An 18,612-nucleotide genomic window follows, 5' to 3' on the forward strand; every position below is an offset into this window, starting at 1 on the left:
CAATTCTCCCGCCTCAGCCTCCCAAGTAGCAGGGATTATAGTCATGTGCCACCACACCCAGCCAATTTTTTATTTTTAGTAGATATGAGGTTTCTCCATGTTGGTTAGGCCGGTCTCAAACTCCTGACCTCAGGTGATTCACTTGCCTTGGCCTCCCAAAATGCTGGGATTACAGGCATGAGCCACCAGGCCCAGCCAGTTTCTTTCTTTTGACAGATGCAAAAATCCCTCTTTTTCTGTGAGATCCTGGACCTCCTCTGTCTGCCAAGGCTGCACATATCTCTCTCCCCACTTTACAGATTAGGAAGAAGAAACAAAGAACTAAAGTGCATAACGTAAACTCCGAATCAATCCTTCTTCCAGTCCTTCCCAACAGAACCTGAATTTGCCTGGGTGTCATGTACTGTCCTCTATGCATCAGCTATGACTCAGAGAGCAGTAACTCCAAGCCTATTCCTTATTCATCTAAGCCAATCAGAGGGCAGTAACTCCAAGTCTATTCCCTATTCATCTAAGCCAATCAGAACATGACAAGTTAAGTCAGAAAGTTTAGGCTACAAAGACTTGTATTATATAATAAGAGAAATGACTTCTCTCTTCCTTGTTGGAGGTGAGGAAACACGTTGTCTCAGTCACCGATCACAAGAGGAACCAGCTTTAGAATGAAGCTTAAACTTGAATGGCAAAGAGTAGAGTTAAAAAGATGTTGGTAACATATTTAAATTTTGGAACAACCAATTATTGTAGCCTGTTCTACATTTTGTAGGCTAATAAATGTCCTTATTGTTTTTGCCAGTTTATGTCAAGTTTTCTGAGGTTTGTTTGTTTTGTAGTCAAAGCATCCTATCCTACCCTGCACTTCAGTTTTGTCCACCTCAGGAAATTCCACTGCTGTTTCATTAGTTATTCAAGTCAGAGACCTAGGAATCATATTTTTTTTCCTTTTCATTCACTGTCTCCAAAATTGAATAAATCAACCAGCCTATTTGCTCTACCTCCAAAACACATTCATAATCTATCCTGTATATCCTTCTCCACTGCCATCGTCTTATTCCACTGTCCCTCACATAAAATCTGCATTCGCCCTCCAACAGTTCTCATTTCTTCCACTCTCATCTTCCTGTAATCTGTTCTCCACACAGAAGTCAGAATGATCTTTTTCGAACGTAGGTCACGTCATTCATCTGTTTGAAACTTTCTAATGGTTTCCAACCTAGAAAAAAGTCCACATTTCTCATTGATTTAATTACAGTAAAGACTATATCGCTATAATAAAGATCTCAAAATAGAGTGGCTTAATTTAGAGAGAAGTATATTTCTCCTTCACTTAGTCCAGCCAGGCAGGCCAGTTCTCCATGAGCTCATCTGGGAGCCAGGTTCCTCCCATCTTGTTGCTCCACCATGCCTAAGGCCAGTACTTTGTCCTTATTTGCATGGTTGGGCACTCAAGGGAAGGAAGTTAAAGGCAAGTAATTTCCCTGCAGTCAAGTAAGGTGGGTGTTGCACATATCTCTTCTGTTCACATTCCTTTGGCAAGAACTCTAGTCACATGGCCACAATTCACAATAAGGAAGGCAGGGAAATTTAGTCTCTGGTTAGCTATCCAGATAAGAGTCTTTTTCCAAGGATGAAAAAGAGAAGAGATTTGGGGAGGATGCCTAGCAGTCTGGCATCTTTATAATGGCCTTCTCAGCCTAAATGATCTAGATGATGTTGGGGGCCCCTGTAGCCTCTCACACAACAGCTCCTACGTCCTTCCTTGTTCACTGATTTTGAACCACGATGGCTTTCCTTCTGTTCCTCAAACATTCTGAAATCATGCCTACCTCAAGCACTGTTCACTTGTTCTCCCTTTCCTTGGAACTCTGCCCGATGGTCCTCTCAATCTCGGTTTTTTTCTTATCCTTCAAGTAACAGTTTGAAAATGTCCCATCCTTTGAGAGGCCTTCTCTGACCACCCTTCTAATATTTTCCTCCTCTTAACAGTCAATGTCCATGATCCTGAGTTATTTTCAACACTGATCATTTTATGAAATCATTTGATTATTTGTGTATTGCCTGTCTCCCTCGCTGGAGTTTGAGCTCCATAAGGGTAGGCGATCTTATTTGTCTTAATCTTATTCACTGCTGTAAGCTCAGTGCCAAACCATTGTATAGACATGATTAGCGCCCAACAAATACTTTGAAAAATAAGTTGAATAAAAGGATAAGAGTATCCTTAGCAATGTCTCCCCATCTTGTCCTTGTGCAATTATCTTTCAGATCAAAATGTGAGATTTTGCATTTATCCCTTCTCATTTCATCTTGTTAGATCTGGCCCATTGCCCTGGTCTATAGATCTCTCTTGGGTGTGACTCTGAACCTGCCCTCTGCCAGTGGATCTGCAGGCCCTTCTCACCACTGCATGTTAGTAAGCAGGCAGCCACATTGCTTGTACTGTTTCAATTAACACTCAGTCCCACACTTCTTTAATCCATACTTCCTGTTCATTGCACCCCCTTTTCATATGAGCTTCTACAATCTCCATAGTTGTTTACAAAGCGAGAACTGAGTGCCATGGGGAATAATGAACAAGGATTCAGGAGATCTGGATGCTAGCTCCAATTCCACTGCTGTTTGTTGTTTTCTAAACCACCTTGAGAAGTCATTCTCCTCTTTGTGGTCTTAACTATTCCCTTTGTAAAATAGAGAAAATCATGCCTGTTTTGCTTTACTCAGAGGATCAGATAACAATGTACATCAATATGCTGTGGAACAATTTAAAATTCTGTTGGAATAGAAGGTAGTATTCCAGGACAGCCAGGGCCAGATCACAGGAGTCAGAGAGAGTCTGTGCAACATGGGGAGATTGTGGGGTCCAGAGGCCGTTCTCTGGAGCACATCTTCCAAAACCCCGCTTCATTGTACACAGTAGGGCATCTTGTATTTTCTTCCCCTGGTTTTCATGCCAAGCATGGAGACATCTCCTCAAAAAAACTGCAAAAGAAAAAATCCCTTTGTGCTAGGTAACAAGATAAAGGCCTTACTCAGAAGGGAGACTTTTAAATATTGTTATAACCACGGTAACCTATGGCCCTATATTGCACATACTAAGGTCTCTCAAAAATCCCAAAGGGGATTGTATTCGTAATAAAAATTTAAAAACTTTAAAAGCTTCTTTTTATCTCTCTCTCAAAATCTCATATAAATACTGGCTATACCCAAAATCTACTTTTTTTCCTCTCCAAACTCTCCTAGCCCATCCTGGCCATGATCTCTTTTATCTTCTTCTCTCCCATGATCAGCTGGTTCCATGTAAATCAATTGAGCTGAGCCAGGTTCCACTGGATTCTTTCCTTGTGAACCCATTATATCGTTTAATACCACAACATTGCAGAAGCTGAGCCAGCTGTTCAGCATTTGATGTGCACTGAAGGAGGAAGAGTTTGAGGAGTGCTCATAACATTTACATTTTCTACCTATCACACTGATCTGTTACCTTTTAAACTAAATGAAACTGAGGCTCAGATATGGTGGAGAGGGAGCACACCCAGGGTCTACCCGAGATTAAGTAGCTTTCTCTAGTAGTTCAGTGACTTACCCTCCCCTCTACCTCGACAGGATGTTTTCCAGGCCCCCCTGAGTTGTCAAACCCTGATGTCTCTAACTTATACACACAGCTTACATAGCTTATACTTTTTTATGGTTCTCTAGAGCTTGGGAATAGTAATTGTGTGTGCTGATAAAAACACACACAAACAGCTTTTGAACTGGTTGCCTCCTTCATGTCCCAGCCACAGCATCTTTAGAACCTCTAGAGCTACAAATAAATCATCATTTGGAGTGAGCAGCCAAGGCTGGAAACTGATAGAGGGCCTCTGGTGTTTCTACTTCCAAAATCTGTGGCCGTACTATCTCAGAATCTCTTTTGCCCATGGCTTACAAGTGAAAACAATCCTCATCGCCTGCCTTCCTCACTCCTCCAGGTTTTTACGTGAAAGGAAACAGTTTTTTGGCAAGTCCTTTTGAAAAGTTTTCAAACCTCTGTTCTAGGGGATGGCTAAGCTGAAAGCCTTAAAGTGACTGAGATCATTTGTACTGGCCAAGATGTGACCTGGATGTAGAAGTGTTTGCGCTTATTCAACCTGCACGGGAGTGCCTGCTCTGCAGCCTTCCTGAGGTCAGAGCTCTCAGGATATCATCAAATGATCTCATTTTGGTTCAGTTAAGCTCACACTACAAGACCTACTGTGTGCCACATACCACAGTGGTATGACGGATACCAAAAAAAAAAAAAAAAATACTTTCAAAGAACTTGCATTCCAGCGGGTAACCAGACACAAAAACGGATCATTTTGTGTTCATGCATTGAACATGGTGACAGGGCAAACACTGCAGAGGAAGCATGGACCTGGGGCTCTTAGCTCAGCCTGGTGGGAGTGGGGCTTCCTAAAAGATGCAACATCCAAGCTGAATCTTAAAATGTATGTAAGAAAGCGCTCAGAGAGGGGGAGGAAGGTATTCTGGAATAAAGGAACAGAGGCACAGAACAACACAGTGTAGTCAAGCTCTACAAATGTTTCTGCATATTACAGCACAGCAAAGAAGTAGAAAAGAAGAGAAGTAGAGGTAGAGACTGGCAATGAAGCTGTGATGGCAGAAAGGGGTGGGATCATAAAGAGCTTTGCGTGTTCTAAGGCACCTGATACTATGTGAAAAAGACTATGGAGAGCCAGAAGGGTTTTAAGCAGAAAGTGGCAAAGTCAGTCTTGCCAGGTATCTTAATTTCAACGGAACCACTTGCTATTTGAGTTTTCTGCTTAGGAAACATTTGGAGGTCTGGAATTTCGTGACTGAGAGTCCTTATCAAGATATGACGTGGCTGTATGTGAGAGTTCAGGTGTATCCTCAGGCTCACCCTCACGAATGAACTGTGTGATGCGCTAGTGTTTTGCCTGGACCTAGGGGGCCCAGCCACCCATCAGTTCAGGGCCTCCATGGCATGCAGCCCAGTGCCCATTTCTCCTGTCCTCTGTGCAGGTCAGCACTGCCCACTGCCAGACTGCCCTCTACCAAAAACCAGGGTTAAGTAGCTCCCTTTCACCACTTACAATTCTTACGGCGCGAGTCTTTAGGTTAATTTTTTCTTTCTGATACTGTGAGGATAATTTGGCAGCATTATCAAAGCTGCTGGTCTCCTTAAGTCAAGAATTTAAATCATTCCATTTAGTTCTGAACTTCCTTGAGAGAAAGAGAGAAAAAAAATGTGTTGATGAGTTCCTTAGAATGAGAAATATATTTGCTGTGATGAACAGCTGTTGGCCAGTTCTTGAAGACGTTTCTCTCTGAAGCACTGAGAATGTACACAAGAGCCCTCAAGTGTCTGGAGAAGAGGTTTCCTTTAGAAAATTCCCCACGGCCTACTGTGAGTAACCTGAGTTTGGATCACTGTGAAAATCCACCTCCATGTGATAGAGTTATTTATATCTCAAGAATCACCATGGAACAATGAGCACTCTCCAAGTTCTCTTCATGGAGGCCTGTTGTTCATTTCTTTTGAGGGAACATCTCTTAATAAATGGAGTCTCCCCACTCCAGAATCTGTTGCTCTAAATTTGCTAAAACATTTTCAATATTTTGTCGAATTCCTGTATTAAATTCTGGAATGGAAAGAAAGTTTAATATCATGGGTAATCAGTAATCAGTAATCAGAGGAATGTGAGATATTGGTTGTTTGGAAGCAATTAGTAAGATTTTTAAAGAAAATGTATTTTAAAAGTCATATAATCTAATGTAAGAATTATATATATTTTGAGTGACACAGTCCTATTCTTCCATGACCAATGCTGTATATACATAAAGGCTACGAGTTAAATGGGAGCTCACCAAAGAACAACCAACTCCCAAAATGCAGGGTTTCTGATAACCATGTTAGAGAAGGCTGCTTTGGTCTGAAGCTGAGATGCAAAGAAAGGACTCTGCCCAAGTCACATGTTCTCCTTCACATGAGAGAAGGAAGCACAAACATCCTGGCCATCCCTGAGAACAGGAAGTGAAAGGTGTAGGACCAGAAAAGAGAATGTGGGGTGCGTAAACACTTACTTCACACTGTGAAATGTGGCACGATGAACTTCAGACACTCAAGGAATCCAGGTATTCTCCTTTCCTGCTTATACAGAAAAGAAGGAAGAGGTGGATAGTTGTCTTAGTCACTTTAGGCTGCTGTAACAAAAATACCATAGACTAGGTGGCTTAAACATCAGAAATTTATTTCTCACAGTTCTAGAATCTGGGAAGTCCAAGCTCAATGCACCAATACATTCAGTTCCTGGTGAAGGTCTTTTTCCTGGTTTGCAGACAGATGTCTTGCTGTATCCTCACATGGCAGAGAAAGAGAGGAAGTATTCTCTCTCCTGTCTCTTCTTATAAGGACACTAATTCCATCATAAGAGCTCCACCCTCCTGACTTAATCACCTCCCAAAGTCCTCATACCCAAATACCATCACATTCGGGATTAGGGTTTTGACATAAAAATTTGGGGAAGACACAAACACTCAGTCCATAGAAACAGAGAAGCAAAATGTCGCGTTCTATGGAACTTACAGAGGAAGGCAGAAGCACCTTGCCCAGCATCAAGTATTTTTCTTGAAACTGTCTAGAACCTCTAACAAAAAAAGTAGAAGGTGAATAATTAGGAGACAACAGGAAGTAGGAGAGAAGAAATGAGGGTACCAGAAGAATACAGGAAGATGACAGATTCTAATGAAGGCAGTGACACAGAGATGGCTTTCTAAATTCAGAAAGAGACAAGTATAACCAAGGATATTCACTGGTGTGTGGAAGGCTCTGGTAGGATTCGTCACTGAACTGTGGTGAAAACAGCCTCCCTGAAGCCTTGAGTAGGAATAATATGTGTGAGGGAATTGGCAACAAAAGGAAGCCAGAAAGGCTGGTTGTTCAGGGCTCTGTGGCTGCAGATAAAGAATCTTTTTGGATGCAGTAGCAGATAGCTGTTGGTATTGTGTATGTGTTTTGTCTATCCAGCATTGCTATTCCCACTTCTTCTGTTAATAACACCTCTCTTCTCTGTTTGGAGAAATCTTCCTATCCCACTATCCAGTCCATCGCAGTCTCACCTTCCTGGTCATAAACAGACTTGCCACATCTCCGGCCACATGATTAGCTCAGATATGGGCACATGACTCAATATGAGTTGACCATAGTCTTTCTCCAGGATTGTTCTCATGAGTAAGGTCTTTTGCCTGCTTGGTCAAACGAGCTGGAAAGTTGTGACTCTCAGACTGCTAGTGGCTATATTTGTGCCTTTTGGAGTAAGTCTATCCTCACTGAGAAAACGTATTGATGTAAAAATACAAGTAGGTGTGGATGATGGGAATCTTACTACATTGAGACCCAGGTTTGTTCTCAGTTCCTACAGCTCTTCTTCCAGCCTGTGAGCTACTCCTGGATCTCCCTAATAGATGAGCTCCATCTCTCCTTTTCTTGTTAAGCTAGTCTGAGTCATCTTCCTATAATTTGCAACCAAACATTTTAGGTGCCTAAGTCATACCAGCAACACGAAGAGGCTGGGAGGGTGGGGTTGGGTATTAATGTCCATTATAATTTAATTACATTCAGTTGAACAAAGGGTTTTTCTAAAAACGATGTTAATAGAAAGTGACATATATATGTGTGTGTAGACATATGTGTGTGTGTGTGTGTGTGTGTGTGTATCCCTCTAGCTTTGCTCTACTGGACATTAACATCTCAGGGAAAGAAAAAGAACCAGAAAAAGTCCACTGTGGCTATGCTTCTACACAAAATTTGTAACAAAACATGAGAAAATATCTCCAGAGAGCAAGGATTGTTTTCTTTAAAAAGTAAAGTGTTTTAACATAAGACTCTGGAATTTTCTCCTCTGCTTGTTTTTTAGAGACAGTGAGAGAACAAGAGACAGAGAGATTGATTCATCTCTGTACAGCTGAAGAATGGGGAATGGACTATTTAGGTCCTTTGGTTGTACAGTTTGATGACATAGTTTTTGCTTGTTAAAGAGAAACTGACCTCACCATAATTCTGCAGAATCAGCGTCTTGACCTGACTTCAGAAAGCAATTGTAATTCAATGGTGTTAAAAGCACACTTTAAAATAGCTTTAAGTTACAAAAGGCATGTACCTGAATCTCACTTGATCCCAAGCAAAAACCTCATGGTTTTCCCCACATTATACCCACAGAAGCCTGCCTCAAAAACATAATATGGCAAGTTCTAAACTTGCAAAGTGTAAGAAAAACATATCACTTTTAAAGAAAGAACTCTTAATTCACTTAATTTGTTTTTCAAAAAACAAATTCATATATAAAAATTCATATATAGCCTTAAAATAAGCTATATAAATTCATATGTAGCTTTTCAAAACCACATCCCTTAACTAATGTCAGGCACACCTCCACCCAATACTGGAAGGTTAGCAATAGTCATTCTCTTGGATCTGTGCCACTAGATGGCGTGTCAGACTAACTCACCTCTGAGCGACTTCCTAGCTACTTCTACACCTCATGCCGTTTTTTGGTGAGTCATCTTAGGCCACCTGATAAGCATTCAGGAAATGCTTATAACCAATTCAGCAGAAAATATAATTTTCACCTAAGTGGTGTGATGAGTATGATTAGGATGTCTCTGCCAAGATTTTCTAAGAGAACCTGAAATTAGCCTACTTCTTATTTCTTGAAATGAAAACCTATAAAAATTGGATTAGAATTAATCATAGGGAAAAATGAATTATTTGTTTTGCCTAATTTTAATCCATCCTATGAGTCTAGTCCTTCCTTGCTTTTTTTTTTTTTTTTTGGTCTTTAAATTTTTACCTTTGTGTGGAGGATGGGGTCTTGCTATACTGCTCAGGCAGGTTTTGAACTCCTGGCTCAAGCTATCTTCCTACCTTTGTCTCCCTAACTGTTGGGATTTCAGGTGTGAGCCACAGTGCCCAGCCTTCCTTGCCTCTTGAATGAAATCTATATCTATAATTTATTTGGCCACTCTTAACAATTAAGAGCCTTCTGTTCACTTTTAAACCCTAAAATAGTCTATGTCTATAATTAAGACAGCTATTCTCTTATATTATCAAACTCTAAAGAATATGTAAAGTTAAAGCCTCTTGCCCTCCCCATCTTGTTTTTGTTTGCGGTCTAGAGGTTGCATTAGAAAGAAATGCATGTATGTGTGCCTTTTCCATTTTTTCCCATTTAGCACACTTATTTCTCCTTTACTCAATCATTCATTCTTCCTGGGTCCCCCAGGGTTGCTGTGTATCTATAGAGTCATTATGGAGAAACGGAAGGCAGATAAGGAGCAGGAAAGGTTTTTCTTGACGGCACAATGTAATATGGCATTGCACCACATATGAGCTTACAATAAAAAGCTATAAAACCCATAAAGAAAAAACTGTGAATGAAAGTTAGCAGAAGTAACAAACTCTAAAATTAGACCCATAAAGACTGTAGATATTGGAATTACTGGATGTAAAATTTTAAGTTAGTATCTTTAAGATATTCAGATAAATAAGGGACATTGTTAAAAAAAAAAAAAGAGTAAGCCACAGACACTATCAACAGGGACTATGCAGATTTGAAAAAGAACTAAACTCCTAGAAATGAAATATATATTAATTAAAATTAAAACTCAAAGAAAGGAGATTAGAGATAGCTGAAAAGAAAATTAGTGAGCTGGAAGATAAACCTGAAGAAATTTACCTGAATAGGGAACAGAAGACACAAAGAAAGGAAATACTAAATATAGATTAAACAATATGGGGCATAGAATGAAAAAAAATCTAACGCTTAATTGGAATTCTCAAGAGAGAGTTTAAAAAGAAGAGGAAATATTTGATGTGTTAATAGCTGAGAGTTTTCCATATTTAATGGGAAATCCAATCCACGGATTTAGGAAACACCACAAATCCTAATCTAGATAAATAAAAAGAAATCCACACCTGGTCACATGTTAATTAAACCGAAGAACACTAGAGACAAAAAAAAAAAAATCTTTAAAACAGCCAGAGAGATAAGACAGATTAGGAAGGACAATTAAACTGGTAATTAATTGACTTCTCAAAAGCAAAAATAAAAGTCGGAAGGGAGTGTAATAATAACTTCAATATCCTGAAAGAAAATAACTATCAATCTAGAATCATAACCAGTGAAATTATCTTTCAAGAACGAGAATGAAATAAAGACTTTTAAATCAACAAAGACTGATGAGTATCCTACCAACAAATCATTACTGAAGTAAACTTCCTTCAGAAAGAAAATATTTCAAAAGGAAGATCTGAAATATAGGAAAAAAAGATATGCAGAAAAAACATGTGGGTGATTCTAAACAAATACTTTATAAATAAAAACAAAAATATTTTATAAAGCTGAAAAACCAAGATGGAATTAAAACATTAGACAAAATAATACAAAATCCAGAGGAGGTAATCAGACTTAAACTGTTTTAGAGTCTGTCTTTAAGTTAAATCTACATGTTAACATTTTTAAGTTAACTACTTAAAGAAAAAAATTGAGCCCAGATGCTTCAAGCAAAAACAGATTTTCTGCTTGACAAGGTCCCTAAAATCTGGAATTCCCTTGAGAGGGCTTAGCCATCCAAAACAGGATTAATAGTTCTCTGAGATATTTATCAATTCTTTTGCTAACAAAGGTAGTTTTAATTACCTCCTCTTAATTATGGTGCTGTGGAATTTCTCAAATCTTTACAGAACTTAAAATGTCCTCCCATGAATAGCTTCCTTCCTGCCTTCCCCAAGTGTAATTTCTAGCAGGCACATGCTTGTGCCCATCTTGGAAATGAGCTAGGTATCATCACCTTGGTTATCCAACCACCTTTCCTATGCCTCATCTCCTTCTGAATGTTACACAGTCTGTGGAGAGCAGTAAGAGTGACAACAGAATTTATCTAACTTATTACAATCTATAAAAACATACCTTTTGCTCTGTCAGTACCAGCCCCCTCTGTAACCCCGCAATATGTATTCCTCTATTACCATACTTACAACAATCAGAGGAGGACATGTATCATATGATTATTTCTCTTGCTGAGGCCATTGAATGTCAGATCATGATTAACTATAGTTGTGTTAATTATGAGTTCTTGGTAACAAATGTAGGTAAGAATTCTTTATTTAGTTTAAAACATTACAACCAAATTCAATTTGTATGTCTGACATAGAAAAAAAAAGGTCATGGACAACAGTAATACAAACATTTCAGTTTTGATGTCACAAGGCACAAAAACAACTGACAGGTGGCCCTCACGAAGCTAATTTCTCACCCTTCTCTTTCCCACCCTTCTATTCCCTTGTTCTTTATTCTCACAAAGCAAATTTCTTATGCAGTGGTGTCTAATCCTTTTGTTAATAAAACGACTTTTCCTTAAAGCCAAGGTAAAAGAGAAGCTATTTGTGTCTCTTTTAGCCTTCCCAGAAGAAATGAGTCAGACTAGTTACTACATGTCCAGCCCTACTAAGAAACTCTAAGAAAAATTTAGCTAAACTACTATATCTTTTTCCTTCTCACATCCCTTGTCTCTCTATATCTGATCCCTCTTAGTTCTACCTATAATCTTAAAACGTAGTGAAGATGCCAGATTTTTGTTGTTAAGCAGCTTCTGCCCGGAATTCTGAATCCAGATGAATCTGTAGTTTCGCTTAGAAACTTCTCTGCAAGGATTCCCCAGAAAACCTAAAGCACATATTACCCCTCATAGCACAGCTAATGAAAATGAGGCTCTCAGCTGGGTTCAGTGGCTCATGTCTGCAATACCAGCACTTTAGGTAGCCAAGGTGGGAGGATCACTTGAGGCCAGGAGTTTGAGACAAGCCTGGGAAACATAGCTAGACCCCATCTCTACAAACAAACAAACAAACAAAAAAATTAGCTGGACATGCTGGCACATACCTGTAGTCCTACCTACTTGGGAGGCTGAGGGAGGAGGATTGCTTGAGCCCAGGAGTTTGAGACTGCAGTGAACTGATACCACCACTGCACTGTACTGTAGCATGGGCCACAGAGCAAGACCCTGTCTCAAAAAAAAAAAAAAAAAAAAAAAGAAAAAGAAAAAGAAATTGAAACTCTCCTTGAGTGAAGCCACAACTCCCTCTTAGATTAGCATTTGAGGAATGAATGGTGCTTAGCTGGATGAAGCAGCAACAGTATCTGTCTTCATAGAGCTTCACCACATCCATGACATATGAACAAGCATCAAGTCTACGACTCTTCTCACCGGATGTCTGGCTGTGAAGAGGAACTGGAATCTGGAATATCCAGATTCCAGTCCCATGGGTATTTAAGGAATTGGAAAGGTCCCTAGACAAGACAGTCAGAAGGCCTGGCTTTATAATTTTAAAAATCATTTGACTACGGACAAGTCACTTAGTATTTTTCAACCTCAGTTTTACATTCTATGTAACGAGACCACAACATCTGCCCTGCCTCTATCACAGGAGTTGATGCTGGGATCAAATGAAAGTGTTCTGTAAACAGTAATATACCATAAAAATAACACAAATATTATTAGTATTAACCTTCTCCCCTTCAAATAGTGCTAAAGCTCAGGCTGCTGCTTAAAGCAGTGCAACATTGCCCTTGTGCCACTCTGATGTTAAAAGCCCCTTCTTCAAGCTTCATAGATCAGTTTGCCAGATGACTAGGAGGTAGGATACTGGCAGCAAAAAGCCAGGCACTTTTTCCTTCTAGGACTTTAAGTAACTGGCCCCCTATTTTAGTGAATTTGGATTTCTACATCCTATCAATCAATTTCAGACTTCCATTAACATGCTGGAGGCATTTAAATCTGATTTTGGAAGGATATATAATGAGGACTTTTATTATTCTTGTCCACCCAACTTTGGGTAAGACCAAAGTGGAAGTGCTATTGGCCAGTCATCCTTATAATTTGTACGCTTTATAAAATGATTTTTTCCATTTCCCCAATGGCATCTTTTCTTTCTATTCATGATTTAAGTTTTGCTAAAAATATATCAAGGGAATGAGAAAATTACCTGTAATTCTTGTTGTCTGTTCTGAGACTGTCACAATAGATCACTATTCTGGGAATGGAAATATCTACAACAGACTCCCTGGGAGTGCTCCTGACACTCCTTTCTCTCTGCCTGTTTTCCTACTACCACTACCATACTCTGGTGAGCCCATCCACGTCACAGCCAGACTTCTGAGAGACTCACCACAGCCAGCCCCAAAGGAGTGAAAGGGACCTCACCAGGACATTTGAAGGAAAAAATTTTAAGTCCCAAGGAAGCCTCAGGACTGTTTGGAGTACACCAGAGGTATGACTTAGTGCAACAATTTCCAAATGCATCTGATCTCAGGAGTCTCCTGGAATGCATATTAAAAATATGAAGTCTGGCTCTAGACCCACCCAATCAATCTCCAAGGCAGGGTCCAACAATACCTTTTTAACAGCAGCAATCAAGTTAATTCTTACGGTTAGGCAATTTTGGGAAACACTGATCAGCAGAAAAGATCCAGAGGTTGGGAGTCTAAAGACCTAATAGGTTTGTGACTTCATTAATGGCAGTGATGGTTTCTTCACCTATTAAAAAAAATTGGGTGGGGATGGGTAGTAAATTACAACAATATCTGTGACTTCGGCTTCCCTCAGAGGCATGATCTAATCAGATTACCTATGGAGAAATTTTGTGGACTATTCAGAAATATTTACAGATGTGGTCAGGTGCCTTGGGTTTGGGTGGCAGCCTTTTCCCATCTCCAGTATGCCTAATCCTATGTCAAGTGCACAGTGAGGATCATGAGAAGGGGGATGAGAGACCTAGCATCTCCGTGAGACCTGCCCTGTGTTGGCAAAGATGGAACCTGAGCCCCAGGAGCAGCTGACGCTGAGCTCCCCTGTGAGCATGCTCGGATGGAATAGCTGACATGCGCCAAGTCCATGGCCATTGTCTCCAACTTCCTAATGAATCCATGCATGGCCTAGAGAAGCAGCTCATCTACCAGGGGACACCTCCTTGCCACCTGCATCCACACTCCCTCCTCCAGCATGTTCCTGACTCAGTAGTGACTCATAGGCAAGTACAGCAGCTTATGCATCATCCCTCTGGGACCCCTGCTGCTCACCCTTTCCTGATCCTAATTCACCACTTTTCAGTTCAGCCTTTTGAATATTGGCTTTTCAGATCACCGAGCATATATTTAAATAGGATGATGGACAAACACATACAACACTTTAACATCAAAGTATTCCCATTTAAGTTTTTTAAAAAACTAAATCTCTGGGTTTATTATAATTTATCCATAGTACTATTTCATACTCTATGTATAAAATCTCCTTTCTTGAGCATGTCTTATTTCCCCTATTAAATTACAGGGTCCTAGTGGACAGAGATTATGTCTTACACAAGATTTACTTTGTACCCCAATAAAACCTAGGAAAGAAGCTAACAAATAAAACCATTTCCTATGCAGGACACACTATTTAAGGGAGAAGAAACAAAAGGACACATAGAGGAAAGTCAGGGGTGCTGAGGACAGCAAGCTTTGATTTGTCAACTCAGCCTTAACTCCTGTCCATATACCCAGAAACAACTGCCTTTTTCTTCTACTGAAGGCCTGGAAGTCTGAATGATTTATGCAGTTCTACAAAGGACAACCTGGTCCCAACTCCCAAGGTTAATTCAGTAGCCTGCTATTTTCTTTGTATTTTTCCGTCTATCCGTAGTTTTGTTGTCTTTGGAATTGCAGGTTTCCAATTTTAATAATTCTTTAATTCTTTCCCATTGCTACCCTCAACCTTCACCAAAATCATATGTCTTTAGTTTTTTAAAAAAACATTATTTTTGGTCTCTGCAGCTGGTGCTATGAGGCTCTTTGGTGGTGAAAAGCCTGACACAGTGCTCAGTATAAAGCGATAATAGCTACCACAGCTACCCAATATTCTCCAAAATTGCCTGAGCAAGTTGAAATCCAAAGCTGGTGACTAAGAAATGTTTTTTATCATCTTTTCCATCTGAACTGGGGTCCAAACAGACAGGCTACACCTAGGCTTTCAGAGGCCAGGGACACCAGCAAGTCTAAAACTCAGCACCAGGGTTATGGCTTGTGTCTTCCAGCCCTTGGAAGTACCAGCACTGGGTTCAACTGTTTTCCTGATTTCTCTGGGACTGGCCAAAGTAACAGGGAAATTCTTTCGTAGGTCAATTCTCCAAGCAATGACACATACCAGTTCATCCCTCCGACCCTCACCCAGCCACTTTTTTATTTCATTGCAAACATAGGATGTTTTTTGGAAATGTCATGAAGTACAAATGGATACTAGAGGAATGGTACTCTGAGAATAGGGTCTAGCTCCAGTAAGGTGGCTCTGGAGAAGACCAAAAAGATGTTAAAGAAGAGGCCTTCCTCAGAGGTTGCCCACAGATCCATACACAGGGAAAAAACCACTGCTGGATTAAGGGATAGCAAAGTCAAGCATTATCCTCCACGGATTTGACCCAAACATGTACCCCACAAGAGTGCAAGGTGAAAAGTTTTGATAAAAATCTGTCAACAAAAGCGGAGGCTATGAGAAACACAAGTTTGGATGGAGTAAGCGGTTCATGGATAAACATCCAGACAAGAACGAGTCAGGTTTGTTCTTGAAAAGAAATTAACATAAACAATGCATCAACTTCTCATGCCTTGAGTAGGAATCAGAAATTTGGGCTGGGTTCAGCTAGGCAGTTCTTCTGTTGGTATTAGCTGGACTCACTCATACATCTGCAATCAGCTGAAAGTTGATGGGCTGTCAGATAGGGTGACAGGGTAACTGGGCCCTTTTCTTTTGTCATGCAGCAGGATAGTCCAGGCTTGTTCACCTGGTGGTAGTTGCAAGGTTCCCAAGGGCAGCAAAAGAGGACAAGCCCCATGCACAAGAACTTTTCAAGTCTCTGTTTGTGTCACATTTGTTGGGCTACTGGCTAAATCAAATCACACAGCCAACTCCAGATTCAAGGGGTAGGAAAAAAAGACGGCACCTCTTGATGAGAAGGAAGTTGTGGCCATTTTTGCTATCTACACAAATGACAAAATCCAGAAATCTAGCTTTGGAATTTAGGCAAACTCTATCATTTAGGCAAGGGTGGCAATAGGAAGTACTCCTTCCTGAGAAAGCAGTATCTCTAATCTCTTGAAAGTGGCCATAGTGGCAGTCTAGTCAGGCCAAATGCTGTATGTTCCACATCCCCTATGTCCTAGAATGGCAGAACTGGGATGGCAGAAACAATTAATGCTAAGTGAAGCACAAAACCAGAAAAGATTGAGTGAAGTTTGTGGGTGAAATGGTCCACATTCAAAATATAATGAGACGATGTTATTTCCCTCTTAAATTCCTTCTCATTCTTTTCTATATGCATTACTGCTTTCTCCTCTTTTCAAACTCTTCTGTTTCATGCGTATATTTTAAGCATTTATCACAAGGCACCCGATGACAATCTAATCCGAGTGCAGAGGGAGGCAGGGCTCTGTGTGTGGCACCAACCTGTGGAAAGTCCAGGAGAGGGGAGGAAGAGAAGAGCCCTTAATGTCTAAGACTCAGATGTTGACATGTGCAGCAGAAAAGGAAAAAGCAGTTTACGTTCTCAGAATGGAAAAGGAAATACTACTTAGACAGCTTTTCAAAAAGGTATACTTGCTTTTGCTTTGTCCTAGCCACTGAAGAATTGTCATTCAGAACAGCAAATTGAAGTCATTTCTGTGATTGTACCAGAGGTCACTGTCACTGAGCTCACCAAAGGCCTTTTGATTTTAGTGTAACAACAGTCATTGACTAGTGACTGGAAAGTGATGGGGATAAAAGGTATATTTTGACTTGAAGCTATCTTTCCTTGTCAGCAGAAGGCCTTCTTCTAATAGTAGTAATAAATTCTTCTGTCTCTAAGTATAGCACAGGAGGTATAGAAAAGCATACTGAAGGCATAGGCAATTTCTGGAGATTAGCAGTCCAGAGCAAACTCTCTTTCAGAATTGTAAATGGAGTCCTGGTTCTGTTAAGGGAGGAGGTTGGGCAGGATAAACGCTATAGTTGAGAAACTCTGTATGTAGGAATGTTCTCGCACATTCTTGCTTTCTTGGTAAGTTTCTCAAACTAGTTAGATGGGCACAGAGGTTTGAAATCAGCCTCCCTTAAAGGCTGCCTCCCATCCCTTGCCAAAGCAGAGATCAGCAAATCTTCCAAGGTGATGGCCAGAGAAGGTCCCGGGTCTGCTGACTCTTGGATTTGTGTCTTGTCCCCATAGTCCATGTCTGATTTCTTGTCATCCAGAGAAATGTTGACAACATCAGACCACAAGGGACATCCTGGTTGGAAAGTCATTCTAGGAAAGAGCAGAAAGAGCCCAACATTAAGCCACACGCTAGTTAAAGAAAACAACCCATAACAGATGGCTCTCTGGGCAGAGTCCACAACCTGTTCAGTGCCAGGTACCCCTGACTCTCAGAACCTTTCATTAGACCTGTGATGGTTGATCCCAAGCCTCATAGAGGCAAAAGCCAGCGTACATCTGATAGGCTTAGTTCCATGGTCACAGAATAACTTCTCACCCCCTTTAGGATAACTACTATGTTTAGAGCTCCACAACAGCAAGTGTGGTTGGTATTCCATAAACCTGAAATCGCCTGAAAGTTTCTTCCCTACTCATAGTACTTTGGTTATTGCATTTTTTTATTTAAAGAAAAATAAAATACACTGAATTCCTTTGGAAGGGTTAATTGTATCAACACCTTTTTCTGTTCATATTCCTTCTCCCCATACTAAACACTAAAGACAACGTCCAGCTTGGATTCATATAAAACAGAAGGAGGCGGGGTAATTGCAAAGGGGCAGAAGCAGTTGTGTTGGAGAGTGATCTCCAAAGCATGGGGGTCAGAGGCACTTGGTACCCCACAACGGACATTTGTGACTGTCCCCCAACGTTTCTCTGAGGTCGAGGGCTCCCATTTTGGGGCTGTGGGACGGAGTAGGCAGCTCTTGGCATTTTGAAAATAATGAAGTCTATATAAGACCACTTACAAAAGAGACAATGAACTGGGTAGGGACCAAAGGATTTCCTTCGCATATACGGGCACAATACAGTTTATACTCCATAAAACATCAAAGGAGGAGACATGAGTTGTCCTTTGAGTTGTCCTTTGCAAACAGCAGTGGCTCTTAACCTTCTCTGGGATGTGGATTCTTGAAAATCTGATGCAAGTTACAAACCCTCGCCCCAAGCAGGGCTGGGGAGGAATGCACATAGAAGCATGCATTGAAGATTCTGCACACAGACCTCAGAAGCCCACTAAAGGCCGGTGGTGGTGATGGCTCCTAGAATCCCTGATACTAAACCCTTCCGAGTTGGTTAAATACCTAATGCTCCCTGTAAAACCATCTACATGCCTTCAACTTTCTTCTTGTTTTCCAACTCTCCCAGCCCTTGCTTCCTTCCTTCATCTGACCCTGGACAGAGTGAGACTGAAAAATCCCCCAGCCTACCATCCGCGGATGAACTCGCCCAGGCAGGCCCCTGTGGCCTCTCCAGGCAGGGCCCTCCCGCCTCGCCACCTCCCCGGCCCCGGGACAGCG

The 18,612-nt window shown here is 40.8% G+C and overlaps 1 protein-coding gene across 1 annotated transcript in view; it reads right to left on the bottom strand.

The window, feature by feature from the left end:
* Positions 1-5,550: 5,550 nt before the first annotated feature.
* ILDR2 (immunoglobulin-like domain containing receptor 2) overlaps positions 5,551-18,612 on the bottom strand; it is a 64,851-nt gene continuing 51,789 nt past the window's right edge. Inside the window, exons 10-14 of the mRNA XM_011979971.1 lie at positions 17,931-18,055; positions 17,200-17,365; positions 12,262-12,344; positions 11,595-11,698; positions 5,551-5,639 (exon numbers count right to left, since the gene is read on the bottom strand). Coding sequence (XP_011835361.1) covers positions 5,551-5,639; positions 11,595-11,698; positions 12,262-12,344; positions 17,200-17,365; positions 17,931-18,055 — 567 coding nt within the window. The remainder of the gene's footprint in view (positions 5,640-11,594; positions 11,699-12,261; positions 12,345-17,199; positions 17,366-17,930; positions 18,056-18,612) is intronic.

This window comes from Mandrillus leucophaeus, unplaced genomic scaffold (assembly GCF_000951045.1).
Source record: "Mandrillus leucophaeus isolate KB7577 unplaced genomic scaffold, Mleu.le_1.0 Scaffold207, whole genome shotgun sequence".
Taxonomy (NCBI): domain Eukaryota; kingdom Metazoa; phylum Chordata; class Mammalia; order Primates; family Cercopithecidae; genus Mandrillus; species Mandrillus leucophaeus.